Here is a 20548-nt window from a genome sequence, read left to right on the forward strand (position 1 = left end):
GAGGAGCCTGGAGGAGCCCGGAGCCCGCGGAGCCCGCGGAGCCCGCGGAGCCGGGCAGGGGGCGCTGCGCTCGCCGCGCTCGGAGGGGCCGCCGGGCCGGGCGCCGCGCACTCGCGTCGGGAGCCGCCTTTCCCCCGCCGCGCTCGCCCGTGCTCCCCGCCAGCATCGCCTGTCCCGCGGCCGCGCTCAGACAACAAAAGCGGAAGATGCTGCAGTTGGGCAAGGTCAGGACCTTGCCCTGAAGCCGGGCGGCGGCGCGCACGCCTTTTCCCGGACTGAGGAGCTGTCGCTGGTGGCGGGTGCATGTTTTCCAGGAAGCAGTCGGGCGCCGCGCCGTTGGGTGAGTTGCTTTCGCTGGGCTGCTGGGGCCAGGCGCATCCTCCTACTCGGCGCCGTTCTCCTCCTCGCCCTCCTCCTCTCGCCGCCGGTGGGGGTTGGTCCTCTGCTCCCCGCCGGCTGACGGCTGCTGCGCGGTCCTGCCGGCCGGGGGAGGACCGCGATCGCGTCCCGTCCCCTCTCGGAAGACAGCTCTGCTTGGAATGGGGACCGGGGTTAGTGCCTTTCTTGGAGCGGTTAGCAAGTGGCTTCTTGCGTGCTCCCCCTCCCTGCCACCCCTCTCCCCCGGAGGAGGCGTATATAGGGCAACACCAACAATACTGCTCCCCGCCACCTTCAAGAACATACCCGTTGCCTTCATGACGTCCCTAATATACGGAGAAGACAGGGTGGGGGTGGGGAGGACTTCCCTCTAGTCTTTTGCCCTTATGTTCAATGTCATTACGATGTTTGGCTAGAACAAAATGGAAATACTTAGTCATATGCGTCCATGGCCGTTTCTTCGGTCTCCCGCTGCTTGCCAGACCCAGAGCCCCTTTGGTCTATATTTAGCGGTTTCACAAGAAGCCTTTTCAGCTCGATTCACAGGTTTCGGGGGCTTCTGCGTCCTGACAATAGAGAGCGAGGCTCTGGAAAGCGCCGCCTGAAACCCAGGTTTGGAACGCTGTGCGTGTGTGTGGGAGATTGCGATGCGATATTTGGGTGATCGGTAATTAATGGCTGAAAGCAAAGCTGCTTTTCCTTTTCGCCGACCTTCCTCATATTCTGGTGTGTAGTGTGTTTTCATCGATTGCTGCTCAGCTGGTTTGAGCCACTACGTTCAGAATTAAGTCACTGAAGAGGTGGTGCAGCCTCCCTGGTCGTGTGGTAGGAAAACAGTCTTAGGGATTTTTGGGGGGTGTGTATGTGTGTGTGTATGTATGTATGTGTTTGTGTGTGTGTGTGTGTGTTTCCAACAAAGAACAGCTACTTCCAAAATGCCTAAAGTTGTGTTGAGATGTAAATGGAGGGGAAGGGAAGGGTGTGGAAATACAGAAAAAGAGGGGCAGCTTGTGGTTCCAAGATGTTTTGTTCCTCCTGTGTGCTTTGGTTGAACTGATCTGATTTGCTTTGGCCCTGAAAGGTGTTGTTAACATGCATGCCTAATGTTATCAAGCAAATACGTTGGTGTAGAAAAGGGATATGTTATAGGCATACATACTCTCAGGCCTGACATGCATAGATTTTCACTTTTTGGAACTATGTGACCAATATTTAAGATGCTTGCAATTTTCTGCAACGACTCCCATGAAAATAGGGAGGTGGTCAAACTACCCAAGAGTTCTCTCATTGTGCATCTTTCCATCAGTAGCTCGGCGTCCGGTGGTAGTCCAGTTCATCTTTTTGCACTTAGTAATTCACTTACCGGATTAAAAGGCTTTCAAGCTGCACCACTTCTAAAATCCCATGGAGAAGTGTTTGATATGACTCATGTAGAATTACAGGGATGAACCTGTGCATGATTTGGGGGCCTCATTCTGGAAGAATGAGCAGGCATCCTCAAATAGGGACTGGATGCTGTAAACTGCCCTAAATTCTTTGCCACATGCAGAATCCATTTTTAATGTTTCGGGGGAAATGTTAAGTGGCATCCTTACTGCTCTGTGGGTCACAGGATCTCAGGACTTGAATGAAGATGCTTGCATTTGGAGTTAGATGGTGAAATTTGGGAGACCTGTAATTATACAACTAACAAGTCTCAGCGTTGCAGGAAGACTAGCAAGCTCCATAGGGCTTGAGGTAACTGAACAGTGTGATTAGCTCTACCTATATTTTCTTCGTTTCACCTTATTCACATTTAGAAAACTTTCCAAGAGCGCTTTGAACACACTCTTGTGCTCACTGCATTGTTTTAATATAAAATTTCTTCAAAAAGAAGCACTATGTGAGGTAGACCTTCTTTTCTCTTTTTTCCTTTTGAGTCTACAGTTCAGTTTTAAATGTGACTCTTAAAGGACTAGTAGATACTGTTCCGTGCTTATGTATGTGGCCAGAGAGCAGCCGAAGAGCATGAACAAAACTACATGTGTTGTATATGTGAGTTTTATGTTATATTGTGGATTGAAAATGATAGTACCTGGTTGAATGGCAATTGTAGTTAAGTACAGGATGTTGTTGCTCTAATAAAATTGTCATAGTCTTGCGGAAAGGAGTTATTTAATTTGGTGAATGTTTGTGTAGTTGTACAACCTAATCATTATAGATGTCACTAGTGTTTTCATTGTTTATAATAAAAGTCATGCACTGTCAAATTACAATATTTCCATCAACTTCACATTTTCCACAGTAGAACACAAGCCAATCTTTCTTCCAGTGAAATGGCTCATCAGGGAGAAAATGAAATTCAAATGAAATTAGTTGGAAAATGCAATTTATAGTTTTGTTAAATAATTTCTAAGGATAATGTCACTTTCATAATGACCTTTAAAATTAAAAATGAAGTTATCATATTCTCAAATATAGCATTACTTTTGACATATAGTTGAAAATGCAGTGCTCTCCTGAAAATATTATAGAACTTGTGACTTCCCATGGTCCTTTATCGAAGTTCTCTTTTATATGGTATGCATTTATGTGGGATTTGGTGAGTTCTGTAGAGTAATTCCATCAGGTTTTCCTTATGTAAGTAAACAGTAAAACTACATTTAAGATCATTTATTGTAATTTGTCCATAAAGTCAGCTATACTTTGTGTGGACCAGCGTATCTGGTTGGAACAAGCCAGTTGGACTAAAGTGGGAACTGTTGCATTGTGAAATGCAAAAAATGTTTTTTTTTTCCTTTTTCTTTTCCTCATGACTAGCCACAGAAGATTTGAACACCCATTTACGATTGTCTCTGTGGGAACATTATTTTTACTTCTGTGGTGGGGAATTAGTGATGCTAGTATACTCTTCCTGAAAGATTTTTTTTAAATAGAGATTTTTATTTTTAGAAGATGCCACGTAGTTGAGAGTATTTCAACTGGACCACTGAATTCAGAGAATGAATTACCTCTGAATGACCAAGAAAACTCAGATATTTTTAAATACAGTATTGCCACGGAAGATGTGGCACAAGGGGTCTTTGCTGGCCGACTCACAGGTCAGAAATACATTTTTAAGCCAAATTCTTCAGTTGGCTTCCATGATGGTTTTCATCATCCATATTCCAGAGGTGTTCTCAGGACTTTGATGGCTTTGTGCTAAGTGTTATGCGGATGTGGGTGAAAAGTTAATTTGAGTTAACTTGTTGCTGGCTTCAGGTTTATCTGATTATATGACAAAGCCACAGCTTTTTGTATTAATGTAAAATATTAAATGTGTCATAGATAAGTAGTTTCTATCACATTGTCTGCCAGTCTTGCCCACTGATTAATACACTGCCTGGTTGGGTTTCATGAATCTAATTGTGTTCACAAACAGTACCTCTAACAAGGAAACTCACAGAAAGATTTTATCATACTGTGCTTTTAGTCAATTAACAATGTTAAGACTCATAGCAAAAATGTGTAGTGATGACACTTCGGTTGTTTATCTTTTGATCACATAGTGGTTAAGTATGATCTCAAGCTCCATATCACGGTTAATTGATTTGTAGGAAATGTCTTAGCTATATTAGGATATTGAAGTTATACTCTATATCAGTTTTTGACAAATTGCAAACAGTATTTCCTAGAAGCTTTTCATCTTAGACACATATTCACGTGTATCTCTTGGTGAGGTTCCTGAAAAGTGATCTGTAAAATGAATTACATCTATTGAAACGTATTCTTCCATTAATTCTCATTTCATGTCAGAAATATATTTCTAGAGGAAAAAGTTGGGCTCCGACCTACAATGAATACATATAATATATATATGTATGTGTGTGTGTGTGTGTGTGTGTAATACATACCCTGTATGTTATACATAAAATACATACCTAAAATAATGAAATATGTTTATATTATGGTGTAATGCTATTTGGGATTCTGCTTTGCGTAGGTGCAGAGATGTGGAGAGAGTGCTGGCTTTGGGTGGATCCCACCTTTGTCTCTTTTTAGCTGTGTCCTTGGCCATTTATGTGATATTTAGACTTTAGCGCAATTATTTTTTTTTTCAGCTGTAAAATGGGTACAAAAGGAAAGGACAGAATATCTGAAGAGATTGATTTCAGGATAAAGTAAATAAGAGCATAAGTAGCTTGTAAATTATAAACATTTGCACAAACACAGGAGATACATATCTGCATATTAAAAGGGATACTTACGCTTCATTTATGTATTATTAAATGTTATATAGGCCTCTATCCTCTCTAACAAAAGCTATTAAATGGATATATTCTCTCCCTATTTCTATTGTAATATCACTTTATTTAGATTTGCATATAAAGTATGTCAAGTTTTCTAGTCTACAACATACCAGTCCTTTACATATTAAAATATATATTAGTTAAGCAAAGAGAAGTAAATTATATCTCCCAGCACCATTATTTAAAAAAAAGATTCTAGGGGCACCTGGGTGGCTCATTCGGTTAAGCATCTGCCTTCGGCTCAGGTCGTGATCCCAGGGTCCTGGGATGGAGCCCTGCATTGGTCTCCCTACTCAGCAGGGAGTCTGCTTCTCCCTCTCCCTCTGCCTCTCCCCTGGCTTGTTCTCTCCCTCTCTCTCTTGCTCACTCTCTCTCTCTCAAATAAATAAATAAAATCTTTAAAAAAATCAAAAAAGATTCTAATCACAGAGTCAGAAATTATAAAACTTTGATATTCTCTATTAGTGTTATATTTTTCACCCGATTAATATCAAATTTTCTGCAAGATTCATACAAAGAATTTTATAGACAGTTACAGAAACATGACCTCCCTTTCTGTGAGGTCACATTTTAAACATATGCTCTGTTGGGAGCCACAGGGCATGAATCCCATCATAATATCATTGTAACAAAAAAGAAAGAAACCTTAAAAGGCTAAATTTATTATGTAAGGAGAAGACCCACTCCCCCTATTAAAATCAGCTTTTTGAAATAAAAGTGTGTACACTGGTACCTTTTTGACAATAAATGGTAATTTTCACTTGTTACCTCACTTTGAGTACCTTCAGTAAAGTGCCCAGGTCCTCTGGGTTTGATCATGCCCAGCTCTTACGAAGGATAACCATGATCTTTAGCAACATAATTTTTGCAAAAATAATGTTTGGATATATCTTAGAATTTATTACAGAATGTGACCTGTATAACAAGAGACTAATTTATCTTAAGTCAGAAAAACATTTTGACAATAAATACGGTTATTTATATTCAAATTTATGTGTTGTTGTGGGAACTGCCAATTATAAGTTACCAGAGTAAAATACGTGTTATAATAAAAGACCTTTCTGTTTTTTGGCTCAAAGTAAGTGGTGAGCCAATTATGTTTGGTTAAATAAATACAAATGTCAAAATTTCTGCAAATTTTGCATGATAATGTATTACTAAATGGGATGCTTAATTTGTAGCATTAGATGATGAAGAATAGATAGAATTTAATTTTATCATTGAAATTTGCTAATACTTTTATCCTGTATAGGTAAGGCCTAGAGTTTTCTCATTAGTAACATTTTTTTTTTTTTGCTTAATAGATGTGATTATCACTGTCTTTAGAAAGTTGATACAGTAGGTATCTATTAAGAAAATGCATTTTGTATACATGTTTTATATAGCTTATTCTTTTGGTTCTTACAATGCTTATTGTAATCTTTTATCCTTTAAATATGCAACAACATAAATCACAAAAAAGGCATACATTTATGTTAAATTATAAAATGTGCTGAAATGTGGATTTTTGGTGTCCTTAGGAAACCCAATAAATATCATCCCAGAACCCTTACAATTTCCAAAAAAAGTTGGTATTTTGAAAGAAAAAGAAGTAAAGGAGTAGCCACCATGGGTGAAATAATCACTTTTGGTTAGACGTACCTTGATGTGATGCCAGATGACATCCTAGGACCCTGGCTTTCTCCCTTCCTTTCTCCCAGCAGGGACAGAGCTGTCTCTGAGCCCTAGAGCCTAGCCTTGCCTCTCTGCAGGCAGGAAGATTTCTAGAGGAAGAAGGAGGGTACTAGCCAAGATGCTTCCTTCATTTTTCAGAAACAGAGAAAGTGAAGGGTTGGAGAGAGACCAGAGTGTCACATGAATTAAGTTCCCTTTACCTGGAAAAATATCAGAAGTAGGCAAGAAGTGTTCCTCATTGATGTGGTTTATAAAGAATTCAGGTTGTAGAATTCTGGATATAATAGTTTCCACAGTATTTTGCTTAGAAGTTGAGCTCTTTAAATATTTTATGGTATTTTGACACTGTATCAGGAATTATCAGGGGAGTGTCTAATGCCCTGGCTGATTTATAGAGAGTATGGTCCATGAAAGTCAGCTGATTTATGTATTGCCAACTCTAAAATACCTCATTCTTCGTGTGCCCTCCCTACTCTCCACGTTAGACTTTGACTGCCAATAATTGGATGGCCTTGTAAGTGGGGAGAGTTGGGCATAAAAGGGACAGTGTCAAAATCTGACTTCCCAAACCATGTATAAATGATGATCTATGCGAGCTCTTATCTGCAGCACTTTCTACCCCAGTGTAGATAATTAGAGTTTGGTTGGCATTTAATGTTTTAACTTTTAATAGGAGCAAAAATGGACACCGTCAAGAAAGAAGAATAAAGTGAATTTCTAAGTAAATGTGATGTTTTATTTGACTCCGAGCATGACTACTCAACCTTAAAAAACTCACTTCTTAAAATAAATTTTATTCTTCTCTCTCAAATATTTTGTTTGGACTCTCAAACATTAGAGTAACCTAGCAGTCATTACCTTCTGAAATGCAATAATTTAATTTCCAGGAAGAGCAACTTCTTTGGCAGCAAACCAAGTCTCCCAAATACAAAAAAGCCAAAATTCAGCCTCCTGTCTCTAACGCAGTCCTCACTGGTACTGACTCTGTTTTGTGTGTGTGTGTGTGTGTTTTGAGTCACTGGATAAGGAGGTAGAAAAGAGCTTCAGAAAAGCAGAAAGGTGAAATGGGCATCATCTGAAAAGTCTCAGAGACAGTAGAAATCATGTCATGTTTACCCAGGTCGTGGAAGGTGGTGCAGGAAGCCTGGGGCTTGTAGTGTGTGGATCAGACTGTTTGGTTAGAGTTGGGCTGCAAAAGACTAATAAATATATTTAGGTGCATAAATATATTATGACACCTCTATCCAAGGAACATTATATAGTTAGGAGTTATCTCTTCCAAGAAAGTGGGAAGTGTTCATGATACTGGAGGTTAAGAAGGTTAGGCAGAAAACTATATTGAATATGATACCCTGCACACATACCCATACACCCATACAAACATACAAACATAAGAACATAGTGTAAATGACAAGGTTTCAAGTGTTTTGCTCTTTGTATATTATCTGCCCACCAAATACATAGTTGTTTGGTATGTGATTCATTACACAGAAAAAAAGCGTGCCTTTAAATTTTGAAAAGAATATTATATTTTTGCTTTGGGATAAATTTCATTAATTAGCTGAATGCCTGACTGAAATTAACATACATCCTTTGAGTGTGTATTACATATATACTGTTCAGTGCTACAACTAGATTTTCTCTGTTTTTAAGTTTAAGAGATGTGTATTTTTTTTAAAGGTTTTATTTATTTGACAGAGAGACACACACTGAGAGAGGGAACACAAGGAGGGTGAGTGGGAGAGGGAGAAGCAAGCTTCCCACGGAACAGAGAGCCTGATGTGGGGCTCGATCCCAGGACCCTGGGACCATGACCTGAGCCAAAGGCAGATGCTTAACAACTGAGCCACCCAGGCACCCCTAAATTTAAGAGATGTATTGAGTCGGTTTAGCACGTTGGTATCTTCTTGAGAACTGTGCAGTGTATTGGTGAAGTATTTTCTTTTTTGAAAAATGTTTTATTCTTTTTTTGTTTTCAAAAGTAATGCACGATCATTAAAAATTTGAAAATACAGGAATGATGAAAGGAAGCTGAAGTTCATGCATGATCTCAAGGCACAGAAATGACTATTTTTAGTAGGAATGTTAATCCATATACATTTTTAAATTTAGAAGATTCCTCAGATTCTGTTTTGTTACTGTTCAAAATGTAAAGTGGCTTTTTTCATATAATTTGTATTCATTTTTAGTGTCTGTTTTCCATACCTTTATGTAACATCATTTACTTAAATAACTTCCTATTTTGGGAGATTGATGGCATTTTCATTTTTTGGTGGGATATATGATGCTGTGATTAAAGCTAAATAGTTTTCATCAGGCTATTTTCTGTAGATTACTTCATAGAACTAGATGTTTTCAAGGCTGTTGATATATGTTGTCAATTTGTCCTGCAGGAAGGTTATATAATTTACATTTCCTTTGGCGATAGAGTGTCCCAATTTCTCCATGATTTCAACAACTGGGTATTATAATAATAAAAAAAAAGACAAAACCCAGGCAACACATTCCAATTAGGGGGAAAATTGTGTTTCCCTGTGATTTACTTTTCTTCTCTGTGAATATGGCTGAGGTTAAATATTACATAAGTTTATGATGCACTCGTAATTCTTTTGTAAATTGTCTTTTTGTATCTTCTGAGTATTTCTCAACTGCTTTATGCCTCATTTCTTACTGATTTATATTACTTGTCTAAGGTAATTGTATTACCCTTTGCCATGTTTTATCAGTTTATTCCTCATTTTATTCTTATTTTAAAAACATAATTCTAAAGCTTACGGTTAAATGTATTCCTTTTTCCTGGGGAAGGGGTTCCTCTTTAAGGGCATGTTCTCTTGTGTCCTGATTTTTGTGTCTCAGTAGTAAATATGGCAATGGAACAAATGGTGGAGGGAGTATGTAATAGTCGTATCCTGACTTGATTGAGTTCATACCTCAACTTTTCCATTTTTTTTTTTTTAGCAAGTGGGTAAGTTACTATTGAGTGTCAATATTGATAATGGAGAGGTATTTCCTGTGTTTTCAGGTTGTTTTGAAGGCAGATTAAGAGACTGTGGATCTCGGAGTGCCTGGGTGGCTCAGTCAGTTAAACCTCCACCTCTTGGTTTTGGCCCAGGTCATGATCTCAGGGTTGCGAGATTGAGCCCCATGTTGGGCTCCATGCTTAACGTGGAGTCTGCTTGAGATTCTTCCCTCTCCCTCCACCTCTGCCCCTTCCCCCACTTGTACACACCCATGCTCTTTCTTTCTAAAATAAATAAATAAAATCTTAAAAAAAAAAGAGAGAGACCATGGACCACACCTACACAGCAGAGAACTTAGTATTGTGAACCTCAAACCCTTTAGCTATTTCTACTGTTAAATAATAAATATGACATATCTTTTTCTCTAATTCTGGCCTTTGCTTTCTCCTCATGAAGCATAATTACACACCTGTACAGGCTCAGGGACCTGTGTGTGACAGCCAGGTGTTTACCACACTCTGGGGCTTACAGGCGGAAGCTCTGCGTATGTGCTGTCCTCATCCTCCATGTGGCCTTGCTGAAGTGTGTTTCAGCTTGTTTGGGAAGAGTGAGTTAGGATGTCATTCTTAGGCAAATATATGATTTTCTGTTTCACAGATCCAGTATAGATACATATATATATTTATTTTTTAAAAAGATTTAGTTTAGAGCGAGAGGGAGAGGAGAGAGAGAATTCTCAAGCAGACTCCCCACCGAGCATAGAGCTCCGTGCGGGGCTCAATCCCAGGACACTGAGATCATGACCTGAGTCAGATGTTTAACCGACTGAGCCACCCAGGCGCCCCCATACATGTATTTCTATATCATATCCTATGTGTACCCCCTAGGTATATCATGTGCCTTTCTCTCTGGTCGCGTAGGACCATGCATCTCTCCACCCCCACTCCATATCGGTCTCTGTCTCTTTATCATTGATCCTCAAATCCTAGGGCAGTAACTGGTACATAGTAAATACTCCATTAATCATGATGGGCCATATGTACATTCTTGTTTTCATTGTCAAAACTGATTCATGAGCTAGGGTTTGTTTGGTTGCTTTTGATGCATTTTGGGTACTGGGTACTGTGGCATTCTGGAGGGAATGCTGAATTCGGATTTTGAATCCAGGGATCCAGATCATGAAATCATTTGCTTTCTCTTGTGCCCTTGCACCTGCACCTATTTTGTCATTTGCTCATTAGGATCAATCAACATTTACAGTATTTTTGTGAATGTGATATGATAATAAAAGTAAAAATACTTTGGGAAGCATTATCATAACAAGCATTTAAGTGTAAAATAGATTCCCTGAAATTTGTGGTGTGCCTCAAAAGCAGGGTATTTTTTTTTTTTTTTTTTGGATTAGGTGGAGTCAAAAGATTTTCTTGTCTGTAAAACTAAATCTCTGACCCATTATTAATATGGTTATGAAATGCTCAATCTTCTAATGGTTGTAAAGATACTGCTATATTCCATGCCATCGGGTATCACTTAGAGGAGGATCTTTCTTTTATCCATCACTGGAAGTAATTCCTGTTATTTCCTTATACCACTTCAAAAATTGTGTCATACCAAATTGGCTCAAAAAAAGTTCTACTTTTTTCTTTTTGCACAGACATGTGCTGCTTAAAAGAGTAGTAAAAATGAAGCCCTATTGTTCCTCAGGGATTGAAGTCTGTAGAAATGTCCCCAGAATATTATTTTTTCTCCTGGTGGGCTGCCGAGTCTGGCGCCTGGAAGGCTTTATCAGAACAGTTTTAGAAGTGTGAACTGTAGCTGGCTTCCATTTTTTGAGCATATTTCCTTAAATACTTTGAACAAAATTTCAGAGAATTCTTATCACTCTAACTGTAGGCTGCCAATAGGAAGAAATCGTGTGTAAAGTTATGAAAAAAGCTTTAATTTGTTCCCTATTCTCCAAACTTTTGAAGGGAGTGCAAAAGGGAACTTCGTATCCCCTCAATGAATGTGTTACTTGGTGAGGAGTAAAGTTTTAGGGACTCAAGCAGAGATGCTAATCATGGTTTTGCTTGTACTTACAGCAACTTCAGAGACAGTTGTATTTTTTTTTTTTAATTTAGCTTAGGGCAGGTTGCGTGATGAATTGTACAGTGATTCTATGTTTCTTATTGTAGCAGTTGAGAAGTTCAAGGGCTGCTTTAGCTAGTACATGTGAACCCCCTGAACGAAACAGAGTGTAAGGGAATTTGGGGCAAGAGGAAACTGACTTGGGTGACATCCCTCCTTCGTCCACACATATGGACGGTGGAGACAGAAGACTGTTCTGGTGACTTCTCATAGAGGGATAAGGGGTAAGTAACGCCTGAGAGGAAGTGTAGAAATTTTAAGAAGTGAGAGGGAGCAGGAAGCTTAAACAAGTTTTGGCAACAGGAGTTTTTGACGCGCTGGCCAACTGGTCATTGATGAATCCATTCAGTCAACAAACTGGGCTGAGTATGAATTTTGAAGAAGCAATATGTTTTGTTTTGTTTTTAAGATTTTATTTATTTATTCGACAGAGAGAGAGACAGTGAGAGAGGGAACACAAGCAGGGGGAGTGGGAGAGGGAGAAGCAGACTTCCTGCGGAGCAGGGAGCCCGATGCGGGGCTCGATCCCAGGACCCTGGGATCAAGACCTGAGCCGAAGGCAGATGCTTAACGACTGAGCCACCCAGGTGCCCCAAGAAGCAGTATGTTTTAAAGAGTCACAAAATCAGGCTGCTCCAGGGCTGGATGGTCTGTACCCCTCTGAGGGGTTGAGCCATTTTCTCCATTTGAGGGGTACCTACATCTATCCTCTTCAAACTTGGATTTCAAGCTCAGGTTGCCACGCCCCCTTGTTGCCTGTCACTTCTCTGAAATCCTTCCCTCATGTCCTGTGTGCCAACTCGGCTGAAATGCATTCTGTAATTGCAACGAAGACTCAAGATCTTACACTACCGAACATAAATACCTTACATGTACACAGTGTAATAATACGAATCTATGTGGCTTCCTGGAGGCTTGTCAGAATATGCATATTCTACCAGTGGTTATTACCTCCAGAACGGCAGGTGAGAGAGAGCAGGGTGACAGCCTGATGAAGTGCTATCTTGAGTTGAACAGGGTGTGGGAGGAAATATAAGCAAAGCTATTCTTTTGAGCTTTATAGCGTGTTAGTCATTACAAGGGCTTCCCCATATTTTATCTTTTTAAAGCATGGCTGAGAATTTTGAAAACAATGTAACAGATTTTAGAACCAATAGTAGATTTTGTCATTTTTGCTTATTCTCAGAAGCTCCTTAGGTGATATCCATCTGAGTTTCAATATACATGCTGTTCCTTGCTGTTATTCATTATGGGAGCTGCTTGAGATTTGGCAGATTCAGGATTTGGTGGCTAGAGGAATTTTTTTTCTTTTTTTTTAGCTTTGACCTGAAGAAGATGCTTTTGAACTCAGTTATTTTCAGTTTCTCTCACTGTCCTTTATGCTTACATAGCTGTGTTTGGTGCCCTTGCTTTTTCTTCTTCTTACTTTTTACAACGAATCACTTTGTGGACTATGAGGGATCATTCTGTTTCCTATTTGGTGTACCTGATTAGTTTTCAATATGTATGCCCATGATTTACATTAAAAAGCTGTCTGTATACTGTTTCTGCTTCCTAGTTTTCTTGTAAGCAGAGCATTGTTACCCATGTGTTTACCACTCATAAATCTTTGAAGATGGGTGTCATTAGGCGTTTGGGAAGAGGTTAGATTGCTTCTACATCCATTACGAGGTAGAACAGTGCAGGTAGGTGGGTCGTCCTGGTATATGCAGGTAGTGTCCAACACCTTGCAGTGATTCTGACGGCACGTGGAAAACATTGCCATCATCATGGTAAAAAGCTAAGCTGCACGTGCATATGAAGCTAAAAAAATACAGATGCAGTGTGAGATTTCAGGTGTTGTGGTATGGTATTGTAGGGAATATTGTGATGTCAGAATTTGTGAAGCTGCTTGTGGTTCATCAGGAGAAAATGGTAGAACATTTTGGCAGCGGGTCTATAGGCGGCTCTGTAGCACTGAGTAGATGATGGGGTGCCATACGCAGTGGCCATAAATATTACCTAAATCCAAATGTAAGACATGCCACGTTCCCCTCCATCATAGAAGTTAGGGAAGACGTCCAATGGCTTGTCTGTTGTGATGGTGGAAGGACTTCACTAAATGAAAACACTACGTGGGCAGTCTTCGCTCGGGTTGCCGTAACAAAATACCATGAGCTGGGGGGCTTAAACGACAGACATTTATTTCTCACAGTTCTGGGGGCTGGAAGTCCAAGATCCAGATGCCCACTGCTTCGGTTCCTGTGAGAGCCCTCTTCCCGGCTTGTAAATGGCCGCAGTCTTTCTGTGTCTTCAGATGGCATTTCCTTGTGCGTGTCTCTCTCTCTCTTCCTCTTCCCAGAAGATCTCTAGTCCCTTCAGGAGGACCTCCTCTCATGGCCTCATCTAAGCCTAATTACCTCCAGAGCCCCAGCTCCAAATATCATCACATTAAAAGAGTAGGGCTTCCACATATGCATTTTGTGGGGACCCAAACTTTCCATCCATAACAGAGACCACAGGGTAAAACCAGCAAGGCCCCAATGCCCAGGAAGGCCCACCTCTGGTGGCAGATTTGGGGTTGTTTGATATTGAAGTAGTCCCTAAGTGAATGGGAATCACTGGTAATCTGGGTCATTATTTAAAGTGTTTTAAGTGATTTTTTGTAGTTCACTTTAAGTGTTTTTCTTTGATTTATAAGTTATAGAATGTGACACACCGAACAGTATGCTAGACAGAATACCTGGGTACAAATTTCCATATTTATTAACATATGGTATTCCAGAAGTCTTTTGTATAATATTTTAAAAAATTACATGGATGGTCCTCACCTCAGTTGAACCTTTCACTTCTTATCACCTTTACTCTTAAAAATGTTGATCCCAGCCCCCATCACCTCTCACCAAGATTTCTGTAGCAGGCTCCTGGCCGGGCACCCTGCCTGTCCTGTGCTTCTTTGAAGTTCATCACCATGGGCACCTGGGTGGCTCATTCAGTTGGGCGTCTGCCTTCGGCTCAGGTCATGATCCTGGGATCGAACCCCGCGTCGGGCTCCCTGCTCAGCGGGAAGCCTGCTTCTCCCTTTCCTTATCCCCTCTTCTGCTCTCTCTCGCTCTCAAATAAATAAATTGCTAAAATTGCTTTTAGAAAAATAAATGAAGTTCATCCCCACAGCAGCTGGAGAGCGCCCTCTGTATCCACTCGTATCTTGCCTTTGCTTAGAGCCCTGGCAGTGACACACGGAAAAAAGTTCACCTCCTTCCTGTCGTACCTCACCTGCATCCTCTCCCGCTGGTTTGTTCGCCGGCGGCCACTTTGGCTACCTCTCTGTCTCTCGTACGCATCAGGACGCTGATCCTTCCTCAGGTTTCTCACCTAATACTGACCCTGTTTTGTTTTCTTCCCAGCATGTAAGAGAACTGGAAATCTTCTCATTTATTTACCGGTTTGCAAGCGTATTTTCCTGTCTTCCCCCATTAGAATGCAACCCCTTTGAAGGTTGGTCATTAAAAAGACTTAAAAATTACTCCCATACCAATGTACTAGAAGGAACTCACCAGGATTAATGCCTACCTGGCTTCAAGTAGATATCTTATGTAGGATAAATTTTTTTTAAAAGATTTTATTTATTTATTTGAGAGAGAGAGAGAAACAGCATGAGAGGGGAAAGGGTCAGAGGGAGAAGCAGGCTCCCCGCTGAGCCGGGAGCCCGATGTGGGACTCGATCTCGGGACTCCGGGATCGTGACCTGAGCCGAAGGCAGTCGCTTAACCAACTGAGCCACCCAGGCGCCCTGTAGGATAAATTTTTAATATGCAATAATTATTGAATCATATCACAGATACATGTTGAAATGGGAAGACAAGATAGAAGACAGATCATCTATCACTGAATGAATGTCAGAGACCAGTATGATGATTAGTTAGGAAGAGCTGATGCGTTTCCATGTGTGGATCTAATATAATGCTTTCACCTACCAGGTCAGCTGTCATGTGATTTCCTGGCATTCTCAAGTATAGCAGGCTGTTTTTCAAAGGCAGATTATCTCCTAGTAAATGGAACATAAATATGCCAGGAATTTTGTGGCATGAGAACATTAAACTTACTTTTAGAACAAAAAAAATAGAACTGTACAAAGTTTACTTTTTCACAGAACAATATTCATCATCTTAAAGCAAGCAGAGAATATGAAACATGGGGAAATGTTGATTTAGAGGAGAACTTTCAGGATATTCGTTTGTTAAAGATACTATCTTAAGAGAAAATATTGATGAACGTAGGCAAAAATGGGAAAAATGATCATATATGATTATCAGAAGTAGATTTATTTTCTCAAGGTGAATTTATATTACAGTCTCCATTATATTTAAATGGAAGTTACCATCTATGATTTGGAATAATTGTCAACCGAAAGAAAATTATTTTAAATTATGACAACATTATCTAAATGTTACTCTTGGCATAAGCCTTGAATGATGTATGTTGGAAATTTTGTGACTTGTTTAATAAAGGGTATATGTTAGTGTGTCAGGGATATGAATTTTTTAAGTTGTTACATATTAAAATACCGGAAGCCAATTTATGTGACTTCAAGAGTGATATTTTCATAATTGCATATTTACTTTTATTTCATCTCATACAGGAAATGTCTGTAACTTGGAGTTAATATTAACAGAAATATCAGTTTTTGCTTTTATAAACTTTCCTATCTCACATTTGGACTCTGCTATCACAAAATCCCCTTTGAATTTAAATTAGCTATGCCTTTAGTCAAATTATGTCTTTGAAAAATATAAATCCTCCACATAGAAAATTAGCTTAAAGTTATTAAACTAGTGTCATTAGATTGAGGAATTTCCTTTTAACTAACAGGAGTATTTTAAGGTTTTTTTTTATGTTTAAATTGTTGCTACCTACTTAAGCAAAAATATGGATTAAATTGTTTCTTATTGTATTGGCTACATATGTCTGCACCATTTGAATCTGTGGCTTTTGAATCTGTATGTAAATCATGTCTGAAAGTAATTGACACAGTTTAGTCTTGAGCAGTTTGGGGGTTCATAACCAAAAAGGTGTCATCTGAGTGCATGCCCAGATGGTGGTCTCGTCAGGAGCTCAGTGGAAGTGGCATTCCGGCTCCTTCTCACATCACATGTTTACCTGTTGACATTCAGCACGCTAATAATTTCAACTTTTGGTTTTGAGTCTTATTCAAGGAGAGAAATGGTACCTTCATCTGACTATTTACCAAGGGTAGTACATGCCTTGAGAAGGTTTTTATTTATGAATCATTCTGGGAAATCCAGGCCTACATTGCTATTATCCTTGAGAGTATTAGGTAGAACCATGTGAAATTGCTGACATACAACTTTCTTTGACCTACAGAAATGACAATTTTTTAAACCTAATCATTAATCTCATTAATTGAGGAGCTAATTAATAATTGCAAAATAACATGTATACTTTTTTCCTCTGCCATCCACCATTTAGTAGGTTAATAACAAATAACAGATTCAAATTCTCTTGTGTTTTCAAGTGCTAAGGGAGATGTGGCAACTCTTGGGTCATGGCTGAAACCACTGATTGGATTAAAGTTGGCAGGGCTGGAAAGAATTAACTTAAATCCCTGAGAAACTTACAGAACTGTCAGCTGGTGTGTTTGGCCCTGGGGAGTGGGATGCAGGCTGTCACTTTCTGCCATAGACATTTCCTGTTATCTTCATCAGTGATTCTATCTCTTCTGGGTTTTTTTGTTGTTCTTATTGTTTTTATTTCTGTTGTTGTTGGGGTTTAGCCTGGCTCTAAGCTTGTAATTTTGGTTTTTAAGCTATATAGGATTTATTTATTTATTTAAAGGACAACATGGATTTATGTTCTAATATTTTCATGAGACTCTTTTCTAAGTTTCAATGATTTTTTGTTCTTGAACTTTAAAATGTCATATGATCATTCTAAATTATGTTAGAATTCATATAAAAATGCCATTGATTTATATAATTGAAGCTCCTGAGTCTTGTCCAAATGTTTACTTCAAACTGGATATGCTGGTAATACTAAATTGAGGGCATTAAAATATAATTTAGTTTCCAAGAATATAAGTAAGCAATTTATAAAAATTGTCAATTAAAAAAATCCATCTTATACCCTTGGTATGATGGCGTGAAAATGGTGCTTGACTTTTGTGACTTCTTCCCCCAAACCTGTAGTCCCAGTCTAATCATGCAAAAAAACATCAGGCAAGTCTCAAATGAAGGACATTGTACAAAACATCTAATTCAGTATTCCTTAGAACTTTCAAAGTCATCAAAAATGGAAAATCTGAGACATGGTCAGAGCCAAGAGGAGCCCAAGGAGACATTAAGACTAAGTTTGGTATGGTGTCCTGGATGGGATCCTGGAATAGTAAAAGGACATTAGGGACAAATTAAGTAAATCTGAATAAAGTATGGGCTTTAATAATAATGAATCAATACTGGCTCATTAGTTGTAGCAAATATACTAATGTAAGATGTTCATAATAGGGGAAATCAGATGTGGATGGTATATGGGAATTCTCTCTACCATCTTCACAATTTTTCTGTAAACCTAAAATGATCCTAAAACATAATGGTTGTTTTTCAAATCTAATTTTTAACACTGTAAGTTTTTAAAATGCCTGCTCAGAGATTTCAGTAAAGATTTCAGTAAAGGAAAGGATGATTTGTTTGATTTTAATAGGCTTGGATGGTATCTTAATATCTTGAAATTGTTATTCAAATTGATTTATTAGCTATTAAATAGTAAATCAGCATAAAATATTTTTTATCATCTATGTTGTGGATTTATGGTTAAGGTGAGGGAAGAGAGGGAGTTTATCAAAATACAGAAAAAAACAATAAAAAAGAAAACTTTATTTGATGATGGCTTACAGTCATAAGATACGGGTAACACAAAATTGGCAAAATGTCTCAATATATTTTGTTTAGTTTATGGCTTTTATAGAAGCTAAGGGCACTGACATCATTTGTTTTGAAAATATTTTTACAAATGAAGATATTTTAACAAATATTTTAACAGGGAATCTTTGCTTCCTTCCACTTCCAAAACCAGAAACAAATGTAATTAGTATTCATTTTATGAATTGTCTTACTGTTAACTTTAATGCCTTGTTCCTGGTCCTCTTATACAACCTACACTATCCCCAGGATGTACCTATGTACCTAGAGTTAGAGTTGCCAGATTTACCAAGTGAAAATGCAGGATGCCTAGTAAAATACAAATTGCAGAGGATGCCTAGTAAAATACAAATTGCAGATAATTGGCAGTTTTGTTTTGTTTTGTTTTCGGTGTAAGTATGTCCTAAATATTGCATGGGAAACACTTATACTAAAAAAAATTGTTGTTTTTCTGTAATTCAGATTCAGCTGGACCTACCCAGGCAGAATCTGTTGGGCATGATAAGACCTGCAGTTCTCTTGATTTAATAATATTAACAATAATAACTATTATAGTTCTTGAGCCTTTAATAGATGTTTCAGACTCCCAACACTTTCCTTGTGATAGAAGACTTTCTTTCAGGTTTACTAATTCTTCAGCATTGCTATCTTTTTTTTTTTTTTTTTTTGAGAGAGAGTGAGCAAGAGAGCTTGCATGCATGAGTTGGGGGGAGGGGCAGAGAGAGAGAGGGAGAAAAAGAATCCTAAGCAGGCTCCATGCTCAGCGCAGAGCCTGACATGGGGCTGGCTATCACGAACCTGAGATCATGACCTGAGCTGAAGTCAAGAGTCGGATGCTTAACTGACTGAGCCACCCAGGCATCCCTCAATGTCACTATCTTAAATCCACTTTCTTGTGCTAAGCCTTTTAGTCCTAACCTCAACCCAAAGTGAACTCTTATAGAACTTTTGTTTTTCATTCACTATGGAATATTTTTCATATTTTGTCTTTTATAGTCATCACCGGCTAACTTGTCAGACCATGACCTTGAAGAGAGAATCTGTCATGATTCCCTGGGCACCTCATACAAATGGGCATAATGTATTAAAATTTTTATGATTGAATAAGGAGATTGTGTATTCATTAGGATAAACTCAGTTATGCTGCTTTAACAGACAACACCCAAATTTCAGCAGCTTAAAAAGAGTAAAAGTTGGTACATCTTCAGCATGGGTTGGTGAAAGGTGAGAATGGAAGCTTGGATAATCCTAGGCACTCTGGGACCCAGGCCAGGGGATCAGAATCTTAGTGAATTCTTCCATGATCATAGAGGTAGGGAAAGGGTAGTAGAAAATTGAGTCAGCTGTCACTCAGTCCTGTATAATCAGGCAGAGTGAGTTATGTGAACATGCTCAAGTTTCAATGCTGAGGGAAGCCAGTCCTACCGTATGCCCTGAGGGCAGGGAGAATCGGATACTGGTGAACAGCCCTAAATACAGCATAGGAAAAAATTTTGGCTGAGTCTTTGGAGGAGAGTTGGACAGCTTAGAAATACTTTAATTTTAGGAGTTATTCATGAGCTTACAGCTTTTTATTGGTAAAACAGATTTTGCTTCAGAATTCTTGTACATAAAATAAAAACAGGAATTTGTATAAAAGTAAGAAAAAAATAAATGTCAAAGTCTCATTAATGGCACAGAATAGGGCATGAGTCATGACTGGGAATAAATATTATGATAATGTGCTCAAAAGAAATGGTAGCACACTCCAAAGTGGCCTTGCTGTTTTTCAATATTTCCGTGAAAATTAACTTTTCTGGAAATGCTATTCCCAGATGTTTAGAGAAGGCAGATCAAACTTTTCCTATATATACATACATATGCACATGCACACATATATATGTATGTATATGCAAATGTATGTATATATAGTTTTTTAAAAATAAACTTGCAGACCTGATTTTTACATTTCATTTTGGTGGGAACATCAGAGATACTTGCCAGTTTTAAATGTCTCTCTGTCTCATCTCCGTTTGTTTTCTGTTGTGTACTGCCGCCCTGTTATTTCCCGGGGCGCTCCTGTCCTTGGTGGCGCGTCTGTCTGTCCGGAGGACCCCTGGAGTGGGCGGTGGGGCGGTCAGGTTCCCTCCTCTCCACTCGGCTCGCGTCTGGCGCTCGGCTCCGTGCGGCAGCGTCTCCATGGAAACCGCAGGCTGCGGGGCGCGCAGCTCGGCGGTGCGGGGCGGGC

The 20548-nt window shown here is 39.2% G+C and overlaps 1 protein-coding gene across 4 annotated transcripts in view; it reads left to right on the forward strand.

The window, feature by feature from the left end:
- The first annotated feature begins 6 nt into the window (after window positions 1-6).
- CTNND2 (catenin delta 2) overlaps window positions 7-20548 on the forward strand; it is a 907509-nt gene continuing 886967 nt past the window's right edge. Inside the window, exon 1 of one of the 4 annotated variants that reach the window (XM_073891088.1) lies at window positions 7-340. Coding sequence is in view for 2 of the 4 variants with exons in the window: in XM_025867463.2 (XP_025723248.1) it covers window positions 304-340 (37 nt within the window). In the remaining 2 variants the exon portion in view is untranslated. Of the gene's footprint in view, window positions 341-858; window positions 991-20548 lie in introns of those variants that run through there. The other 3 variants (XM_025867463.2, XM_073891086.1, XM_073891085.1) reach the window with 3 other exon arrangements.

This window comes from Callorhinus ursinus, unplaced genomic scaffold, assembly GCF_003265705.2.
Source record: "Callorhinus ursinus isolate GAN/ISIS: 27379988/994484 unplaced genomic scaffold, GSC_fseal_2.0 scaffold3, whole genome shotgun sequence".
Lineage (NCBI taxonomy): Eukaryota > Metazoa > Chordata > Mammalia > Carnivora > Otariidae > Callorhinus > Callorhinus ursinus.